Below are 17761 nucleotides of genomic sequence, written 5' to 3'. Positions count from 1 at the left end.
TGATCTTAAACTACTGTAAGTTTTGTACTGTAAGAAAGTCTATTCCAAATAAAATACTTAACAGACCTGTTGTTTACTAAAACTACACAACACATGGTTTAGAAAGACAAGCCTCACACATTCAAGTTTTTGAAAAGATTTTTCAATTTATTCAGGTGTACAGCATCTTCATATTCTGCTTTACATGGGTTTTGGAGGAGCTCTTGGTGCACCAGCCTGTGAAATAAAGCAAAAAACAAATAAGTTTTGCTGTTGACAGTGCGTCATTTAGTTGTGCCCCCTGCATACTAACTCCTCTAAAAACTTAGTAAACATTAGTAACACCAACAGACAGTGATCAGTACATAGATATAGAACAGGGTGGCCAAACCTGCTCCTGGAGAGCTACCTTCCCGCATGTTTTAGGTTTCTCTGCACTCTAACACACCTGATTCGAATGTTTCACTAAGAAAGGAGAAACCTAAAACATGAAGGAAGGTAGCCCTCCAGGAGCAAGGTTGGCCACCCCTGATGTAGAAGGTACTCACAGCGGGCCTGAATCTGGGTGGTGGAGTGCGGTCCTTCCGGGCCTCACAGGAGCGGTTCCTCACCACCTTGCTGTGGATGGCACAGCTGACACAGTAGTGCAGCTTCACGTAGAGCTTGGGCAGAACATAAGCTGCAGAGGGGACACAGTGGAGAAAAGTACAGATGAGACCAAGTCACATGAATCAAAATACAAAAAGACGAGTTTTGAAGACACTTACGGTCAAAGACACTAGCCTCTGTGATGTCCCTCACGGCAGCAGCCTCCACTATGTTCCTGATGACAAATTTCTTGATGGCCTTGTCCTTGGGGACACAACGGGCACAGTTGGTGCAGCGGATGGGCTGCACATGCCCACGGCCCTTCTTAGCACGACCGTTATTCCTCCTTTTCTTGGTCTAGAAAAGACAACCAAAAAAAAAAGTTGTAAACAATTAAGGCTTCACTACAATTGGGTACTGAACTCATAATTGTATGGTACAGACAAATGTGTCCAAACAATGCATAGATCAAAAACAGTCAATTACCAAAAGTTGGCATTGATTTAAGACATTAAAGGCAAAACTGTAGAATGTCTGCTTGTCATAATATTTATACGTGACAAATGTTTTTTCCTCCCGCTAGTTTTGAAATAGAAATTACTCCCAACATGTCTAATTCGAGATCAACTATCTAATTTTTGCTTGTCAACCACCTGAACATTTTTAGTAAACTTTTAATACGCCCCATTTTAAGCAAGAAGAGACAATTCAAGGTATAATCAAAGTCTAATGACTGAACTTCAGTAGAACAATTTACTGTAGAAATATTTGGCAATTAATTTTATCATCAAATACATGTGATGGTATAGACATCTCCGGCCGGCTGACATTTATGACACGGGTTTTTAATAACGTAGGTTTAGATTTTAAGTAAATGATGTATTGTTATGCACCGCAATGTGGAATTCAGAAAAATACATGAAACAGGTAGATTCGTCGTGTTTCGCCACACAGTGGAAGTAACGTTAGCATTGCATTTTGCTAGTTCACTGGAACACATGCATAAAATGGTTAGCCTGCTAACAGTTAGCATTAGGCCCAGACTAATATTTTTATCATATAGATGAACAATTTAGAATTATTGTCCATTTCATGTCGCAGCTAAGAGATTAAAACACCTAAACAATGAACAATTGTGTATAATGTTTCCAAAAAAGACAGTTTATATCTGTTTTTCTCATACAGCCGCCGCTGAAGCGCACTCACCATGTTGCACGTAAAGCTGGAAAGAGGACCGGAAGAGGTTGTACCGCGAGAAGTAGTGCCATCCGCTCCGCCCTAGAAATACTTTTTGTGAAAAATACAATCTCGTTCAATTCAATTTAATTATTTTTTAGAAAAATGTCATGTTACGCGGTCAATTTAAACAAAAAAAATCCCTAAACTTTTTTAGGAAACTTCAAATAGTAATCTTTTAATCGCGGAGGGATATCATTTTACTGAATTTGTAACCAAGCGTCTCCCGATTGAGCGGAGTTCTAAAAAACAGCTGTAATCACAGAGAAGCCGTGCAGTCGAGCAACGCCGTACAATAAACCAAGCCCATATTTGTTCACAGCTCTCCACATCTAGTAAACAGAATAACGTTCTAAAAATTACGCATGTAATATTACATTTTAAAATATATAGTTTGTTACTTATTTTGTATATGACATTTCATCAAAATAAATACAATTTACTGTTTAATGGGCCACGTATTTATTTATTTTATTTTTTTACACAAATGTGAAAATGAAGGTCTATGTGGTGTAGCCTAAATACAGCTCGGCATTTTCCAATGTTTCAGAGTAAAGTATGCATTTCTTTTAAAACAGTCATTACGTTACAACTGCATTAAATGTATTAAAATTCATTTGCACACAAAAAATAATGCAATATGAGAAAATGTATCTAAATTCAATAACCTAATTGAATTAAGTTTTAAGAATATATTATTTCCATCCCTTGTGGGATCTAAGCTGCCTGGAAGATAGAAAACTTAACTCAAAAATGTTAGTGGTCATATTTGACACTTAAAACATCTTAACCAAAAAAAGTCCTTTAGAACAGTGCTCATGGTTACATCAAAGCAGAGGGACATTAGAATAGTTTTTATTGAATCGGATTCCTACATCTTTGCAAATGGGGAAAGCTCGTTTTGCACCCTTTGTAACACAAGTCTCAGATATCTCACTCTTCTAATTGAATCTATCAAGAAGATGCACCGGGGATCCGCTGGTAGGTCCTGCTTTAGCACCCGTGGCAGCAGGCCCTAAGGACAGTTGCAAGTCGCAGCCAAGCCAACTAGCCAGTGAGGAGTTGGCGCTCAAGATTGACATGCAAAAATTAAATGAAAAAAAAAATCTACATCTGCATTTAAACAGATGTAACATTTAAGAAGAATCAATAAGCAGTTTGCATTTAAGCTTATAAATTTAGTTCGATCTTTAGTGTCTTCCCTTAAACAAGGAGGCAGAGTTTATTTAGTTTAATCCCTCTGATGATATGGTTGTCTCTGGATGCAGAGGATCTGATAAAAAATAACCTTAACCTTAGCTTATTTAAATAACATAACTCCAGTTTTTCACACCGATATCAAAGGCATGAGTTAATACTAAATAAACACGGAGAACACCACAAACAATTAAAATTTTTTATTTAAATAGTTCTTTTCTTTGTCCTTATTTCTTCTTGATCTTCTTGTCTTTTGCCTTCTTTTTGCTGGGCTTCTCTGCATTGGCCTTTTTGTAGAGGTAAATTCCCACCATGCAGAGCAGAGTGGGCACCAGGGCCAAACACACGAGGGGTAGCACGTCGTTGACCATTTTCTGATACGGCGTCTGCTGCGTCACAGAAACCACCTCCACCTCGAACTCCAGAGCGGCATCACCTGGGACAAAGTTATAGCCAGTGTTTCAGCACGTCAGGAGTTGATCTAATTATTCAAGAATCTTTTTTGTGTTGCATATGTACATAAATGAGATATTATAGACATCTAAAAAAGGGTAAGTAATAAATAACATTGATAAACTGACTAATACCTGGTTGTTTTTGGTCTTTTCATTGTTTTTTGACAATAAAAAAACGCACCATAACACTGGCCTTATGCTTAAACAAATGTTCAGTGTGATTGTGCTCAGGAATTTGATCATAGCTGTGAAGCGTGGATGTCTGAGCCTATCAACTATTAACTGATGATGATTTAGCCTCTGGGATGAGGGCCAACATTTCTGGGCTACTGGTGTAGCTAGCCGATATCCAGATATCTGATCAAGGACATCTGGGCCAAGACCGCCTTCTCCATGCGCTGGGCATTGATTACAGTCAGACTGGCAACAAGAGACGACATCTACGACCAGATTGTTGTCGGATAGATAGAAAGATAGCTGATCGGTTCTGGGATTGCCTTTCAGCCAATGCTTTTGCTCTCCACACTGACTTTTTATTCGAGATGCAATCAAAAACTACGTGGTCAAATCTGCTCCAACTATAAACAGAAACAAATCTTGTCCCCCGCCTACAGATTCTGTATTGTGCATTGAGGAATTCAGTACCTGGAATCGTAGGCGGGTAACCTTTTTTTCCATATGCAAGGTGAGATGGAATAGTGGCTTTGATTTTTTGCCTGAATGAAAGAAAAATGATACAAAACACATTTATGAGGAAGCATTTCTCAAATCTCACACAGCTTTAAATTGTGTATTTTCATGACTCCATGTTGTTATTGAAAATGAAATCTATTGCTTAGCTCTTTCACTTTTTTACTTACCCTTCACACAGGCCAACCAAACTTTGCTCCAAACCTGATAAGAAGTTAACACAGAGAAAGTAAATCAGCAAAGCCAGCTGGGACACAACATGCTGCAGTTATCTCTCGCATATAAACACATCAAAGTGCAACTGACTGAGCAACACAAAGGGATTGACTGTTAATTTACCAGCAATGACTGTTCTTTTTCCCAGCTCGACAACAAGAGGGTCCATAGATAGCGATGAGTCGATCACTTTTCCATCCATCAATTTACCCTGCACATAACAAGGTGACATGAGAGAAAGATAGAAAAACACAGAAATGTTCACACTTTGAGTCAATGATTCCTGTAAGTTGAGAAAGTAAAACAAAGGACGAGGTATAGTGAAAATGAATCACATGCAGCAGGCGACACACTGTGTTGCTGCCAGCGATCATACGGTGTAGTTCTGACACTTCTTTTATACTCATATCTCATAACTCATAACTTTTCCAGTTTATAGCTTTTGTTTGAAAATGTAAGAAATCGCAAAAACGTTCACTCTTTTATTATGCAAAGTATTGTCTTTACGTGTGATGGATTGCATACGCTTAATCCAGATGGTTGGAGGAGTCCTTGAGGATTCATTTAAATACACTCAGAACTGCATTTAGTTGCCCTCAAACGACTGCTGGGTTTCAGAGATTGGGGTGCAGCTCATTTGGGGTAAAAAATTATCATTATGCTTGGCTGTGTGACTCTCATGTGGGCAAATATGCTTTATGTTGTAGTGCCATGCATTACAATTTATATAACAATGATACAAATTCCTTGAGATCAACAAGTGTGATGACTCGAACCTCCAGTACAGCCCTGGGTGAAGTGGTTGCGGCTCTACTCCACTGACAGACGGAGCTTTTATTGCTGACGTGTTGCACCGCCCCGTTGCTCTACAGTAAAATTCAAAGGCGATCTTCTTTCATAGACACGAGATACAGACAAATAAACCACAACGGCGCTGTCTAAACTATAATCTATATCTACTATAAGCCCCGTGTTCACCCACAGAAACCTTCCTATCAGCTGAGAGTTACTCATATTCAGCCCCAGTGAGGGAATGCACCGCGGGGTCCACATGGGTTTTGTGCCACATAGACAACAACTGCATTCGTCATCAGCTGGATAAATGAAACACATAGCTTTGCAGAAAGAAGAGAGAGAGAAAAAGAAATGTGTCTCTGGCTTACCGTGTAGTGGATTTTCAGCGTGTCTCCCATACTGGAAAGTACAGAGCAAGTTTCTGGTCTCTCCTTGGGTCAGAAGAGTTCACTGTTAACACTGTAGCATGTATTCACCAGTGGTGTTATTGTGTTAGAGCTGCTGTATGACTGCAGTGTGACAGTGTAGATACATGTCTCACTCACTCACCAGGGTCTCCACCTGCAGCTCCTCGGCTGCATTTTCTTCTCCCCGCGCGAGCCCGCAGGTGAGAGCCGCGAGCAGGAGCAGGAAAACGCTGGTCTTCATTGTGAACTTCTGGAAAAGAGCTGCCATCCAACAACTTCCGTGTGGGGCTTCTCCTACACTCAGCAGCAGACGAGTGAGACAGACCCGAGCTGCACAGTCTGCACGTCGACCTGTGTGTCCAAAATGGCTCAGACTCGCCTAATGCTGATGTGTTATAGTACTGTAGTGATAAGGACTAGCGGCCCGTGAACGTTGCCCCAACACCTGAGTCTCCCTGAAGATCCCGCCTCAAACATTCCCCCAGCATCCCATCAGGCTGCTGCCCCGCGGGGGAGAAGCGGAAGCGACGCTCAGCAGAGGCGCTGGGGGGCGATGCTGAGCAGCTCCTGCAATGCTCTGCTCCTGATGCTCCGTGCTGGATACTCTTTCAGGCAAGGTAAATGTCCTAGTGAAGCGTGCTGCTCACGCGCCACGTCGCTGCTAGTCCTTCACGAGCTCACCACTGATCTGGTCCTGACTGGGCGATTGTTAAGATGAGAGGTTTCAGCCCGGAAGTGATGTCATAGAAATGGTTTCTCTCTAAAAGCCAATATTTTTCCAAACAAGAAGTTAAAAAACATTACATTATGAGTTAGTTTTTATCCAGAGTTTTGACGTGATTTTATGAAATGTGGCTGACAGCAGTCAGGCAACAATAAGCAAATCGCCCCACCCCCTCAGATATGGTTTGAAATATCACACTCTGATTGGTGCATGGCAGTAGCTTACATTAAATCAGCTTTTCCCAAATGAGCCTACTTCAAACCACTTTAAAAAGCAAGGCCATGAAAACAGATGAACAATCAAACTATCTTGTGTTTATATATGACCATATTGCTCAGAGTCAAAGTCTGTGCCTTTAAAATCAGAAATACAGAAAAAGGTGGGTTGGGTGTGTTGTACGTAACAATAAATTAAAGTCCAATCCAAACTGAAAATCTGTGTAAAACAAAGCACACATTGTCCATTAATTCATTGCACGCTCAACAACATGCTGTTTACGATTCCTAGAGATTTATATATAAGGTCAAGCAGGATCAGGAGATTTCCCCAAATTCTCTCAAGATGCTGTGACACATGTTTCTTCACCTATGACTCATTATCCTTCCCTATTTCTGGTCGCAGCGGAACATATGAGTACTATCAAAGATCCTATCAGGCAGAAACCCTCAGGGATGTGTTACCAGGGTTATAATATGTCATTGAGTCACAACAGACGCAAAGCATTATGATCACAACAAGATTAGTGGAATAAGGCCAGTCAGCTATAATCGAGCCAAGGGCGAGTTTAGAAATGTAAGAGCAAAATTCTGACCTACAAGTAGGCCTACACATAACTCTGCAGAAATGTCCCAGGGAAACATTCATCTCACATTCAGCAGCTTCAGTTGCACTGTGTTGTTTTGTATAAATGTGGAGTTCCCTATTTTTAGTAACATCCCTCCCCTCTATAACATTATTATAAGGTCAGACACATGTTATACATCCCTCACTCTGGCTCTATTACCCTGTTAAAACTCAAATTCTGAGTCTTACTTGCCAAATTGATAGTGTGTTTAACAATCTGTGCATTTTACCCTAAGTTCATATTCCTTGTCAACTGTGTTTCTGTCATTCACATATTAGGCTACTCCCCATTTGCTTCACTTTGCTTCAATCGCAAAATGTCAAACAATAAAACCACCAACTGTCTCAAGTCCTGTTTGCCAGCAGGATATCACGTAAGTTTCACTGGCACAGATCGCACTGTGCCACATGCTCATGTATTAAACAATGGAGAGTTTTTAGTTGTTAAGCTTTGTTAGGCTTGTTAGTAAGACAAACACAGGCTGCTCAATGATACAAGGTGCCATGCAATGCTGTTGCAGGCTCAAGCACTGTGCTGGTTATTCATATTTAGCCACTGAAACACTAGTAAACAACCATGTTCGTCACAATGCGTCAAACATCATCAATGTTAATGGCTGAAATGACAGGAAATACGAATTCTCTGCATTAAATCAAAATCCAGCACGGAAATAGAAATGAATGACTCATCTTTGTGTGACAACAAAAGTTGAACCTGCCTCCCTCAGACCACAGAGTATATATCTCTTTGTACTATTTATGCAAATGTTTTATATTAATAAATGCAAATTCATGTTAAGTACTTCAATTTAGAAACTAACTTTGTTCCCTATTTGTCTTTGATTTAAATATTGCACAAGTGTTACCAAAAACCTTTCACAGACATTTCCTGAAAGCTTCACACATTTAACAGGAACTTTATGTAACAGGATGTCTGGCTCAGCAGCAACTTTTAGTACAACTTAAAATTCTCAGCCTTCAGTTTCTTTCAGGTCAACAGAACATTCCTCAACTTAAGGCTAATTTGCATAGTGCTAATTAAAATTCTGTGCAAAAAGTGTGTATTTGTGCTCATCTCTTTTACAGTGTTTTAATGAGGACTGATGATAGCTTCAAACATTTGGTATTCTGACTGAAGTGTGAACCAGTCCTGCAAATATTAAACTATGACATGATCCTTTAGATAACATTGCTCAAAAGATAGTTTCCAAAGATTAAATACACAAGTTACTGAAGATTAACAGCATGTAAGTTTACCCATAATTTGTACATCAGTATCATTAACTCAAACTCTTTTGTACTATTGAAGAACAGAGTATGTAAACTTCAATGATTAAGACACAACAGTGTGTTAATGATTTACCTGTTGTTATCCCATTTTTATAGTGGGTGACAAAAGTCACTTGCTTAGACAAAAGTCAGAGCCCAGTTAACAACATTATTTTGAAATAGATTAAAATATTATGATGCATTTAGTCAGACAATCAGGAAAGAGATGTTTCCAAAACTAAAAGAAGTACTGTAGATGGTTTATCCCTCGCAGACATTTACAAACCTGGTTGCTCAAACGTTCTTTACTGTCATCAAAATCCTGACCTCTACTCTCGCGAGATCTCGTTTACTGCTGCGTTGTCCACCGGAAAATACCGTGAGACGTTAAGTAGAGGACTCCACGGCTAAGGTAAGCGAAGATACTGACACCACTACCATCCATAGCGGTAATATACGTGTGAGTTATCAGCTGAGAGAAAGATGGCGTGTTTGTTGGCTGTCCTGTTGACGGTTGTGTGGCCTCAGTGTTGTCCGGACTGAAGCAGCGACTGGCGGCTCGCTGGCAGCAGGGTGCCCGCTGAGGTGATGAGAAGGATGGATGAATGGGGTGGGATTGGGACAGCAGATACGCTGGTTTACCGTTACGTCTCATCGATACAGCGTTTAAAGCTAAACTAGACTGTTAACAGAGTTTATAGCAGATTAGAAAATATTGAAATTATGATACTTGGCAGCTGAAATTAAGTGTGAACCGTTAGCTAAAGCGCAAGGATACGGGGCCGATGTTCACGGCTAATAATGGCTGTAACGTTACCTACCGAAGCCTCCCCGGCTAACGTAACCTGAGTCACCCGGAGCTGAATAACATTATCAGGTTATCACTCTGGCCCTGCTCCCGGATAAATCCTAATTTTAAGAGCTGTAAACACCTCTGTGAGAGGATAAGAGCCGGTGTCAGTCAAAGCAGCGATCCTCTTCAGCACCATGGACAGCCTCACATATACTGACGAAGAAGTCTATTTGTCTCTTGATTTAGTCTTATAAGTCTCTGAATCCCTCCATCCCTCCCTTGTTGTGCACAGATCAAGTCAAAGCAGGTTCAGGACAAGGATCTTGACTTTCCATATTGAAATGTATTATTATTTAGGATGTGCAATCAAAATATCCATAGCTATACTGTATGTGAACATTTATAGGACATAAGATGGGAACATAGAATGGCACACATCAGTTTGTTCTCTTTACAGATACATTTTGTCCACTTGTTAGTCTATTGGCTGAGTTGAAAAGTAACCCCAAAGCGAAAACCACAAGATACTAGCCTTGTACCAAACATCTGAATAAGCTATGATTTGTTCAGCGTGTCAAATAATGACAATAACACAAATGAGTTAAGTCAGATCATCAGGCTAGTAATATGTAGTCAAAAGCTCAGAAAGGTAGTAAGTGGACCATTGAGTTTAGATCATTTCTTACTTGTGCAATTCCACCTTAAGTGAGCATTTTAGACACTGGGACTGTCCAGTACTTCTATCCTCTCCAGAAAACAATATCTCTAACATGTTTGGTCTGTTACAATCGCTACATATATATATATTTTATTGTCATCTATATGTACAACTGGACCACACATCCGAGCTACAGTGACAATGTGTTGTACTGTCCATGTTTAAGTCAAGGTGGATTTTTGGTGTTTAACTAAATGTTTCCAAGCCAGGCCTGGTAATGTAGGACATTATGCTTGTGCTCGGAGGCCTTGGCGTTGTTGTTGCTGGCTAACAATTGAAGAAGAAGAAAAAAACACAAACAGCAAAGGGGGTCTGAACAGATTGTGCTGCAGCCTGAAGTCATGGCGCTGACATGCATCTCCTTCACCCTCTCTGCCATGATGACTGCGGGCGATTAGCATACTTTGCACCTGTCCTTTGGGTGTGCACGTTAAATAAAATTATCTGGCATCTGTGTTTTACAAGATGTGATTGAAGATTTGCTTTATAGTATTTCAGCAAAGGCCTTACTGACTGTTGAGCTGCTTGATAATCATCTCTGTATTCCTTTATTTTAGGGATGCACGATATTATCGGCACGTTATCGGTATCGGCCGATATTGGCTTAAAAATGAACTATTATAATATATATTTAATGATATAATTAACCGATAAAATAATGGGCTGCTGCATACTTGATTAAATGCCCGACCTCGGCACAATGTCCCCGGCGCGAAGAAGACCTGCGCGGCGCAGCGTCATGACGTCACGTGTGTCTACCTGCAGCATGAGAGAGTTAGAAGCCAAAATGTCCGTGGTGTGGAAGTGTCTGAAATAGATAGCAAAACTGCTATTTGCAATGACTGCTCAGCTTCGGTGATGCGAGGAGGAGCCAAGGCAAAGTCTTTCAACACTACAAACTTGATTAACCATCTCAAGACCCGTCACCCCGACCGTTGTAACAAATGTGATAAGAGTATCACCATTATACTGTACGCTTATTCCAATACAAAGGGAGTGGATGATCTCTCCAATTAGGAGTGCGGGAAAAAAATATCGGTATCGGTATCGGTAATCGGCTAAATGAGTTGTAAAATATCGGAATATCGGATATCGGCAAAAAATGAAATATCGTGCATCATCCATCATTTGCGATCAATACAATGATCAACAATCCAATATCATCAATATTATATTCTTTAATATCTATCTTTATTTTGAAATTCAATGGCATGTAACTAGGTAAGGGTTCGTCAATGTTCCCTTTATGTTCTGATTATGTTCATTAGGCACATGATACGTCTCGTATCCGTCACAGGCCCCTTAATTGAATCCAGTTTAAAATGTTATCTTGGCAGACTTTGTGATATCAGTGACTCATTATCCAAAGAAAAAATATAATGACTCATTGTGATTGACGACTCTAATAAAAGATTCAGACCAGCATATTCCAGTTGATAATTACCTCGACTAAGCAATGCACAGAGCGATACTAAATGATTATTTGTTGTCTCCTTTCAGATCTCCTTCATAATCTATCCCCGCTGGACGAGTGAAACTCTGCAGAAAGGCATCTAAAACCTCGATTGTAGCCACATTCTGAAGTGTCACAACTTCATCTGAATCATGGGGAACATTTTTGGGAATTTGCTGAAGAGCCTCATAGGGAAGAAGGAGATGAGGATCTTGATGGTGGGGCTCGACGCTGCAGGAAAAACAACAATCCTCTACAAGCTCAAATTGGGGGAAATCGTCACCACAATCCCAACCATTGGTATGCATGGGCACAGTCAGTAACTGTAAAGTCATCTTCACCTCTGTATTGTTTTCTTCACATGTCACATAAACACACTATTGTTTTCAGGATTTAACGTGGAGACGGTGGAGTACAAGAACATCAGCTTCACTGTGTGGGATGTGGGTGGGCAGGATAAGATCCGCCCTCTCTGGAGACACTACTTTCAAAACACGCAGGGTGAGAAGAGCTAATCGAAGGTTAACAGCCGCGTAGATAGAAGAATATTTCCCTCTCCTTCTGCAAAAGATAAATTCTCTTCTCTGTGTTTCAGGTCTCATCTTTGTGGTGGACAGTAACGACAGAGAGCGTGTGAACGAAGCACGGGAGGAGCTGATGAGGATGCTGGCTGAGGACGAACTGAGAGATGCAGTCCTCCTTGTGTTTGCTAATAAACAGGCAAGAAACACAAACTTTTCCGCATATATACACAGTGCATATAAATGAATAGGTAACAGGGATGTACCGTTAAAGTTAACCTGCATGCACATCAAAAGGGCTGCAGCTAACTATAATTTCATTATCAGTTAATCTGCCCCTTATTTTCTGGATTCATTGATGAAGTGTTGATTTATATCAGCAGAAGTGGCCTTCACAAGCTGATGACTTAACATTACATTTCTCAAGGAGCGGTGTGTAGGATACTAAGTGTTATGCAGCCATGAGGTTACAGAATGCAACCAATTGATAATACCTCCCCTTCCAATCATGAGGGAGAACCATGGACTGTATGAATAATGAACGTAGTCACTGTGACCACCCATTGGTTTGTCGACTGCTCTTTTGGCCTTTTGGCTGTAGCCAAGTTTTTTTGTTTTTTGGAGCCAGAAGGGATGATACTTTGACGAGAGGGTGGTGTTGGAGAGCAGCCGGGGATTGGCCAATGCCAAGTTAGCAAAGCTGCACAAACCCGTGGCTAGTTTGTTAGCTTGCGAATTGGATAGTCTATTAGCTAGTCAGAATCAGAATCAGGCTTATTACCAAGTGGGTTTACACATACAAGGAATTTGTTTTGGTTGTTTTGGTGCAGAATAATTAACACAGAACTAGAATAAAAAGAAGTAAAATACTTAAATAGTATAAGATAAAAAAAATAGGCATAAGAATAAAAATGTAAAAAGCAATACGTATAATACAAACAGGTGTGATTAAAAACTGTACAGATGTGCAGGTAAGCTAGGGTAAACAACACAAACCAGGTAACTTAAACTAACTAGTCTTCTCATCACTTCTACTGCTCTCTACTCGGTTGGGAGAAGCAAACAACAATCCTAACCCACCATGCACTGTCCATTACAAATCAAAAGGCACCAACAGGAACACGGTGAGATGTCAAGTTCAGTGATTGAATTAGCTGAGGTGACAGCTAGCAGCATCTGTCACTCAAAGTTACCACTTACCTACTTTTTTTGTTTCATGAAACAAGCTGTAGCGAAAACGTTTTCTTGTACCAGGCTATAAACATGTTTATTTCTGCTGTAAGTTGGGCATTTTAACATGGGGCCTACTGGGGATCGACTCGCTTTTGGAGCAAGCCTCAAGTGGACACTTGTGGAACTGCAGTTTTTGGCACTTCTGCATTGGCTTCATTCTTCAGCCCAAGAGATTACCACTTGAGTAGAATCTACAGTGTCCACTGGACTTGCACAAATTGTCATAGGCCCACTCTAAAGCCACAGCCAATGTTTTTATGATATGTGACATAAGATAAGAATGACAAAATCTTTGCATTGTTAAAGCTGGTATACCATAGAGTCTTTGACAGTCTGCCTGGCTCTACTCTCTGCTCACTGACCTCTCTCCTCTCTGACAGGACTTGCCGAACGCCATGAACGCTGCCGAGATCACAGACAAGCTGGGTTTACACTCCCTGCGTCACCGTAACTGGTACATCCAGGCCACCTGCGCCACCAGCGGCGACGGCCTCTATGAGGGTCTTGATTGGCTGGCAAATCAACTGAAGAACAAGAAATGAGGAGAAACAGTGGAACAAACAGCCAGCAGCCACACCCGTCCAACTTTTCATTTGTTCTGGGAAGCGGGGATGCGAGTTCGGTACAAGGGTTTTGATCGATGGGTGTATTGCAAGATCCTGGGTTTGGGATGAGGGGCTTTAATTTTTCAGTCAGTTGAGGTTCCCTATAGTTTTCAACGCTTATTGAAAACAGATCTACTTCATATTTAACCACTCACGCACACACAAACACACACACAAATGCACACCAACCGTAAGCAATCACAGCAGACACTTGCTTTTCCTGTGTCCACCTCCTGTCCTTAGGTGAAACGTACTGTATGTTAGTCTCTGTACTGTAAGTCACGTGTGACTCCACCGAGTCGGCGACCAAGAGTCCAATAAGACTTATTGATGATGTTAGTTTTTCACGTGTCAGTCGTCCATGCAGAGAACTGTTCCGTGTCAGCCACACTTCCTGTTTGTTTGTTTCCTTTCAGAACAGAGCCATGTTTGAGAACAATCACAGCTGGCGGATTCATGTCACCACCATTCACTTTAACAGTGTTCTCTCCCTTTATTTTGTGAGCAACGCTGAGGCGCTTTGATACTCAGATCACGCGTGTACATATGTGTGAGCGTGCATACGTACTGTGCGTGTGTATTAATCATGAACGACTCTGTTGAACGGGAGTAGATTCCCCCTCGTAACACGTTCCTCCTAACTGCCTCAGAAAACAAATCTTTTGATAAAAGTGGCGTATTTGTACTCCCTGCGTGGCAATCCAAAGCGTCTTTTAAAACATGTATCGACTGCATGCATACAGCTACATCTTGTGGACATACTTTTCCATCCCTGTTGACGCTGTTTGTACATTAGATTTTTTCTCTAACTGCCCTCACCTCATCGTGCTCTGGTGCTGTGCAAAAACTATCCGAACCAACACACAGACAGCTTAATGGTCCTATCATGTAAAAGCAGTATATTACAGATCGTCTAACTTCATGTGCGTCCACAGGAGTACTCAAAGTGCATCAGGTTGCTCTTCCTTTGTGTGTTTTTGTCTCATATCTGACGGATGATTCTGTGTTACTGAATGTGAATATTGTAGATGGCTCTCTATATGGCTGTAATGATATTTATTTGACCTTTATTTCAGTGGTGTGTGAAAGAAAGCAGGTTCATTCATCAGCACATCCCCGACTCACTCCTGAACAGCGTGCGAGGTACTGAGTCACCACTGATACCAGCAGAATCCACACAATCAATAAAACTATGTCTTTGTGCCATACATGAGTACGACTACTCGTACCCAGTGACAGTACAACATGCTGTTAGTACACCCCTCAAAGTAATGACCGGCATTGTTCATATTCACCATCTATCGTGTGTTTAATCATGAGTTTGATCGTTTGGGTTTTGTGGCCTTATATTTAGTGATGATTTCAGAGTTTTGTTTTCTGATTTGAAGTCACATATATTTATCTATAAAGAATGATTTACAGATTTATTTCTCTATGCCCTCCAGAGGCAGCTTTTTGCACCACAGTTCAGGATGTTCAGGAAGGTTTGCTCCTTTTGTTTTGCCAGTATACTTGATTCATATTTGGTGGTAGATTTCTTTGGTTTTCTTCGGGGTGTAAAGATACTTTGATGTAGACTGTGTCTGTGGAACAATGATAAACCGTGCGAAGAAAACAATAAAAACATGTTCAAATACTTCTGATGATTCATTCTGTACTGCTTTAGTTACATAAGTAGATTAGAGAGAGGTGAATAGTTTGTTTCCGAGCTGAACGTGAGGAGACTTCTGTGTGTGATGTAAGACAACAAACAAAATCAAACAAAAACCTGCTGTATTACAAATAAACCCATTTTCAATATGACCTGTCTCATCACCTGTGAGTGTGACTGATGGGTTTTTATGTTAACAGCTGACTGTTAGAAGAGGACATCTTGCTGTGACCTGCTTTTACCAGAAGAGGGCAGTCTTTTACAGTATCTGTCAAACCAAGACTTGTGTTCTTCAAGTCTTGAACAAATGAACAAAAACTGGATTTATTTATCAGTGATTAATGTTGATAAATGGCAATATTAATTTAAAAGGAAAAATAGCTTTGATTTAAAGTTATTCCTATCTTTTCACATGTTTACAGCTTGAGGAGCCAAACTAAAGGATTAAAAGGCAAATCTATTTTTTCTGACTCATTGTGTCCTTGAATTTGACAATTTTAGTCCAAGAAAAATAAAGATACATGAATAAAAAAATACGATAATGTAACCACAAAATGTATTCCTGCCTGCTCTGCCGGATGATTAAAAACCAGAGGAAATAAGATTTTTTTTGTCATTTTTGCCTTTATTTATAGGGAAGCTGAAGATAAAATATGGGGAGAAGAAGGGGGAAGACATGCAGCAAAGAGCCAGGGACGGGAGTCAAGCCTGCAACTGCTGCGTCAAGGCCTGTAGCCTTTATACATGTAGCGCCTGCTCTACCCACTGAACTAAACCAGTGCCCTGAAATAAGATTTGTTATCAACTCTTACAGACACACAACAATCCACTTTAAATGGAATAAATGTTATAAAAGCTTTGAATTTAACAGAAGGCTTCCAGGAAACACCCAAGTCTGTTTTGACCTTTGACCTTAGCATTTAATATTTTGGTTATTCCTATCTGTTGCAACTTTTGTATTCATTTGGCAACCATTATTAAACCATTACTATTCAGTTAGCTGAAATCATAAGTAAGTCGCAGTTTTTGTTCCTAAAACACAAGTTTTGAGTTTTACATTTGAATCAGGTGGACGTTACTGACATGTAGTTCCTGTCTGTTATCAGTTTTCATGTTTGGTGACTTTTAATTTCAACAGATTCCTTTACAAATGCTGCTGTTGAGAGCGGCAACCCACCAAACTAAGTGTGTGTTGTATGCAGTGGTGTTCTCTTACCCCCGCCCCTCAAACAGCCTGAGTACGCCACCGGTTGTGTTTGTGTGTGTGTCTGCGAGTTAACTGCGATACATTGTTAGAATGAATCAAAGTTCAGAACAGACTCTGCTGCTCTTCTGCTGCTGTAACCTCTTTTAATGTTTCAATCTTTGATTCCTTGACCTTCTCCTGCTCCTCTGACAGGTTGTTTTTTTTCTGTGAGGACAGAAAAGAAAGAAATACTTCTGTGAGTCACTTCCTGGTCGTGGTGAAAAATTAACCAGTTAGTTTGAACAGCCCTCTTACATTTGAAAAGACTGTGACTGAAGATGACTTTCTGTTGAACTGAAGACATTTGTTTTCCTGTCAGCTGGATCATCTATGTAATTAAAGCTGTCCAGGTAGAGAATAGTATGTTTGTGTATGTGTGTGACAGACAGACTGGAGCTGCAGGCAGAGCCAGTTTCTTCAGAGCCGTTCAGCTGGCTCGCCCACTCTGACACACAGACGCCATCTGCATGAACCCTGAGCGACAAACTAAGATGATGACAAGATAAGATTTTCTGACCAAACCAGATTTGAGTCTTTAAGAAGGCCACTCTCTGCATTGCAGCTTGACACAGATTGTTGTCACCGACAGAAAGGTTCAACAACACCCAACATGTCCAGCAATTAGTCCTAAGTTCAGCAGTAAAATCATGCAGCGATCGAGTGATACAGCAATAAAATAATCAGACATTTCTACCTTGAAGGAGTGGAGGGGTCAAAGCCCGATCATTGAGGCGACAGTAAAGTGTCTGAGGATCCTGTGTGATGCATAAACAGGAAGAGAACAGATTTATTTTAAGGGACAGTTGTTGCTTTTGTGCGACCAAAATGTCCTTGAAAGTATGAATCACTTCTGCAGCACGTCCTCTCCCTTTCTGCTTATATTGAGCAACAAAATGTGAGGAGTTAGAGTCATACGTGTTCCAATATCCATTACACGTATGACGATTGCAGGATAAAGAACAGATTTCACTCCTGTGCATTTTTCCACCAATTGCTGTGCAGGATTCTCTGCACATAAAGTCCGAGTCGGTGCAGTTTTATGAACAAGGGTTTGATGAGTCCGATTTTGTAAAAAGGTGAAGAAGTGCAGCACACTGTAGATCAGACTGTGTCAACCAAATTCAAACAGGTATACACGGTAT

General features: G+C 40.6%; 3 protein-coding genes across 4 annotated transcripts; 1 reads left to right on the top strand and 2 right to left on the bottom strand.

Annotated features, from left to right (window-relative positions):
• Window positions 1–120: 120 nt before the first annotated feature.
• On the bottom strand, window positions 121–1808 carry LOC138605684 (small ribosomal subunit protein eS26). Its single transcript, XM_069678085.1, has 4 exons — window positions 1774–1808; window positions 747–924; window positions 528–658; window positions 121–216 (listed from the first exon to the last, which is right to left on the bottom strand). Exons 1-4 carry the CDS (start codon window positions 1774–1776, stop codon window positions 181–183), a joined length of 348 nt encoding a protein of 115 aa, XP_069534186.1. The 5' UTR covers window positions 1777–1808; the 3' UTR covers window positions 121–180.
• A 1377-nt stretch (window positions 1809–3185) lies between these two features.
• fkbp11 (FKBP prolyl isomerase 11) lies at window positions 3186–6417 on the bottom strand. Its single transcript, XM_069677523.1, has 6 exons — window positions 5706–6417; window positions 5525–5587; window positions 4485–4572; window positions 4316–4349; window positions 4101–4171; window positions 3186–3436 (listed from the first exon to the last, which is right to left on the bottom strand). The coding sequence occupies exons 1-6, from the start codon at window positions 5829–5831 to the stop codon at window positions 3228–3230; spliced, it is 591 nt and encodes a 196-aa protein (XP_069533624.1). The 5' UTR covers window positions 5832–6417; the 3' UTR covers window positions 3186–3227.
• A 2337-nt stretch (window positions 6418–8754) lies between these two features.
• Window positions 8755–15358, top strand: LOC138605345 (ADP-ribosylation factor 3). Of its 2 annotated transcripts, none has more exons than XM_069677525.1 (5): window positions 8755–8811; window positions 11411–11663; window positions 11754–11864; window positions 11959–12083; window positions 13498–15358. In XM_069677525.1, the coding sequence occupies exons 2-5, from the start codon at window positions 11516–11518 to the stop codon at window positions 13657–13659; spliced, it is 546 nt and encodes a 181-aa protein (XP_069533626.1). In that variant the 5' UTR covers window positions 8755–8811; window positions 11411–11515; the 3' UTR covers window positions 13660–15358. The 2 variants fall into 2 exon arrangements, with proteins under 2 accessions (XP_069533626.1, XP_069533627.1); XM_069677526.1 differs by lacking the exon at window positions 8755–8811 and adding an exon at window positions 8834–8859.
• The last annotated feature ends 2403 nt before the right edge of the window (window positions 15359–17761 follow it).

This window comes from Semicossyphus pulcher, unplaced genomic scaffold (genome assembly GCF_022749685.1).
Source record: "Semicossyphus pulcher isolate SPU_LCO1_2020_fin unplaced genomic scaffold, fSemPul1.0.p SCAF_3, whole genome shotgun sequence".
NCBI classification, from domain to species: domain Eukaryota; kingdom Metazoa; phylum Chordata; class Actinopteri; order Labriformes; family Labridae; genus Semicossyphus; species Semicossyphus pulcher.
The sequence above is the reverse complement of the archived record's forward strand: the minus strand, read 5'-3'. Positions and strand labels throughout refer to the sequence as shown.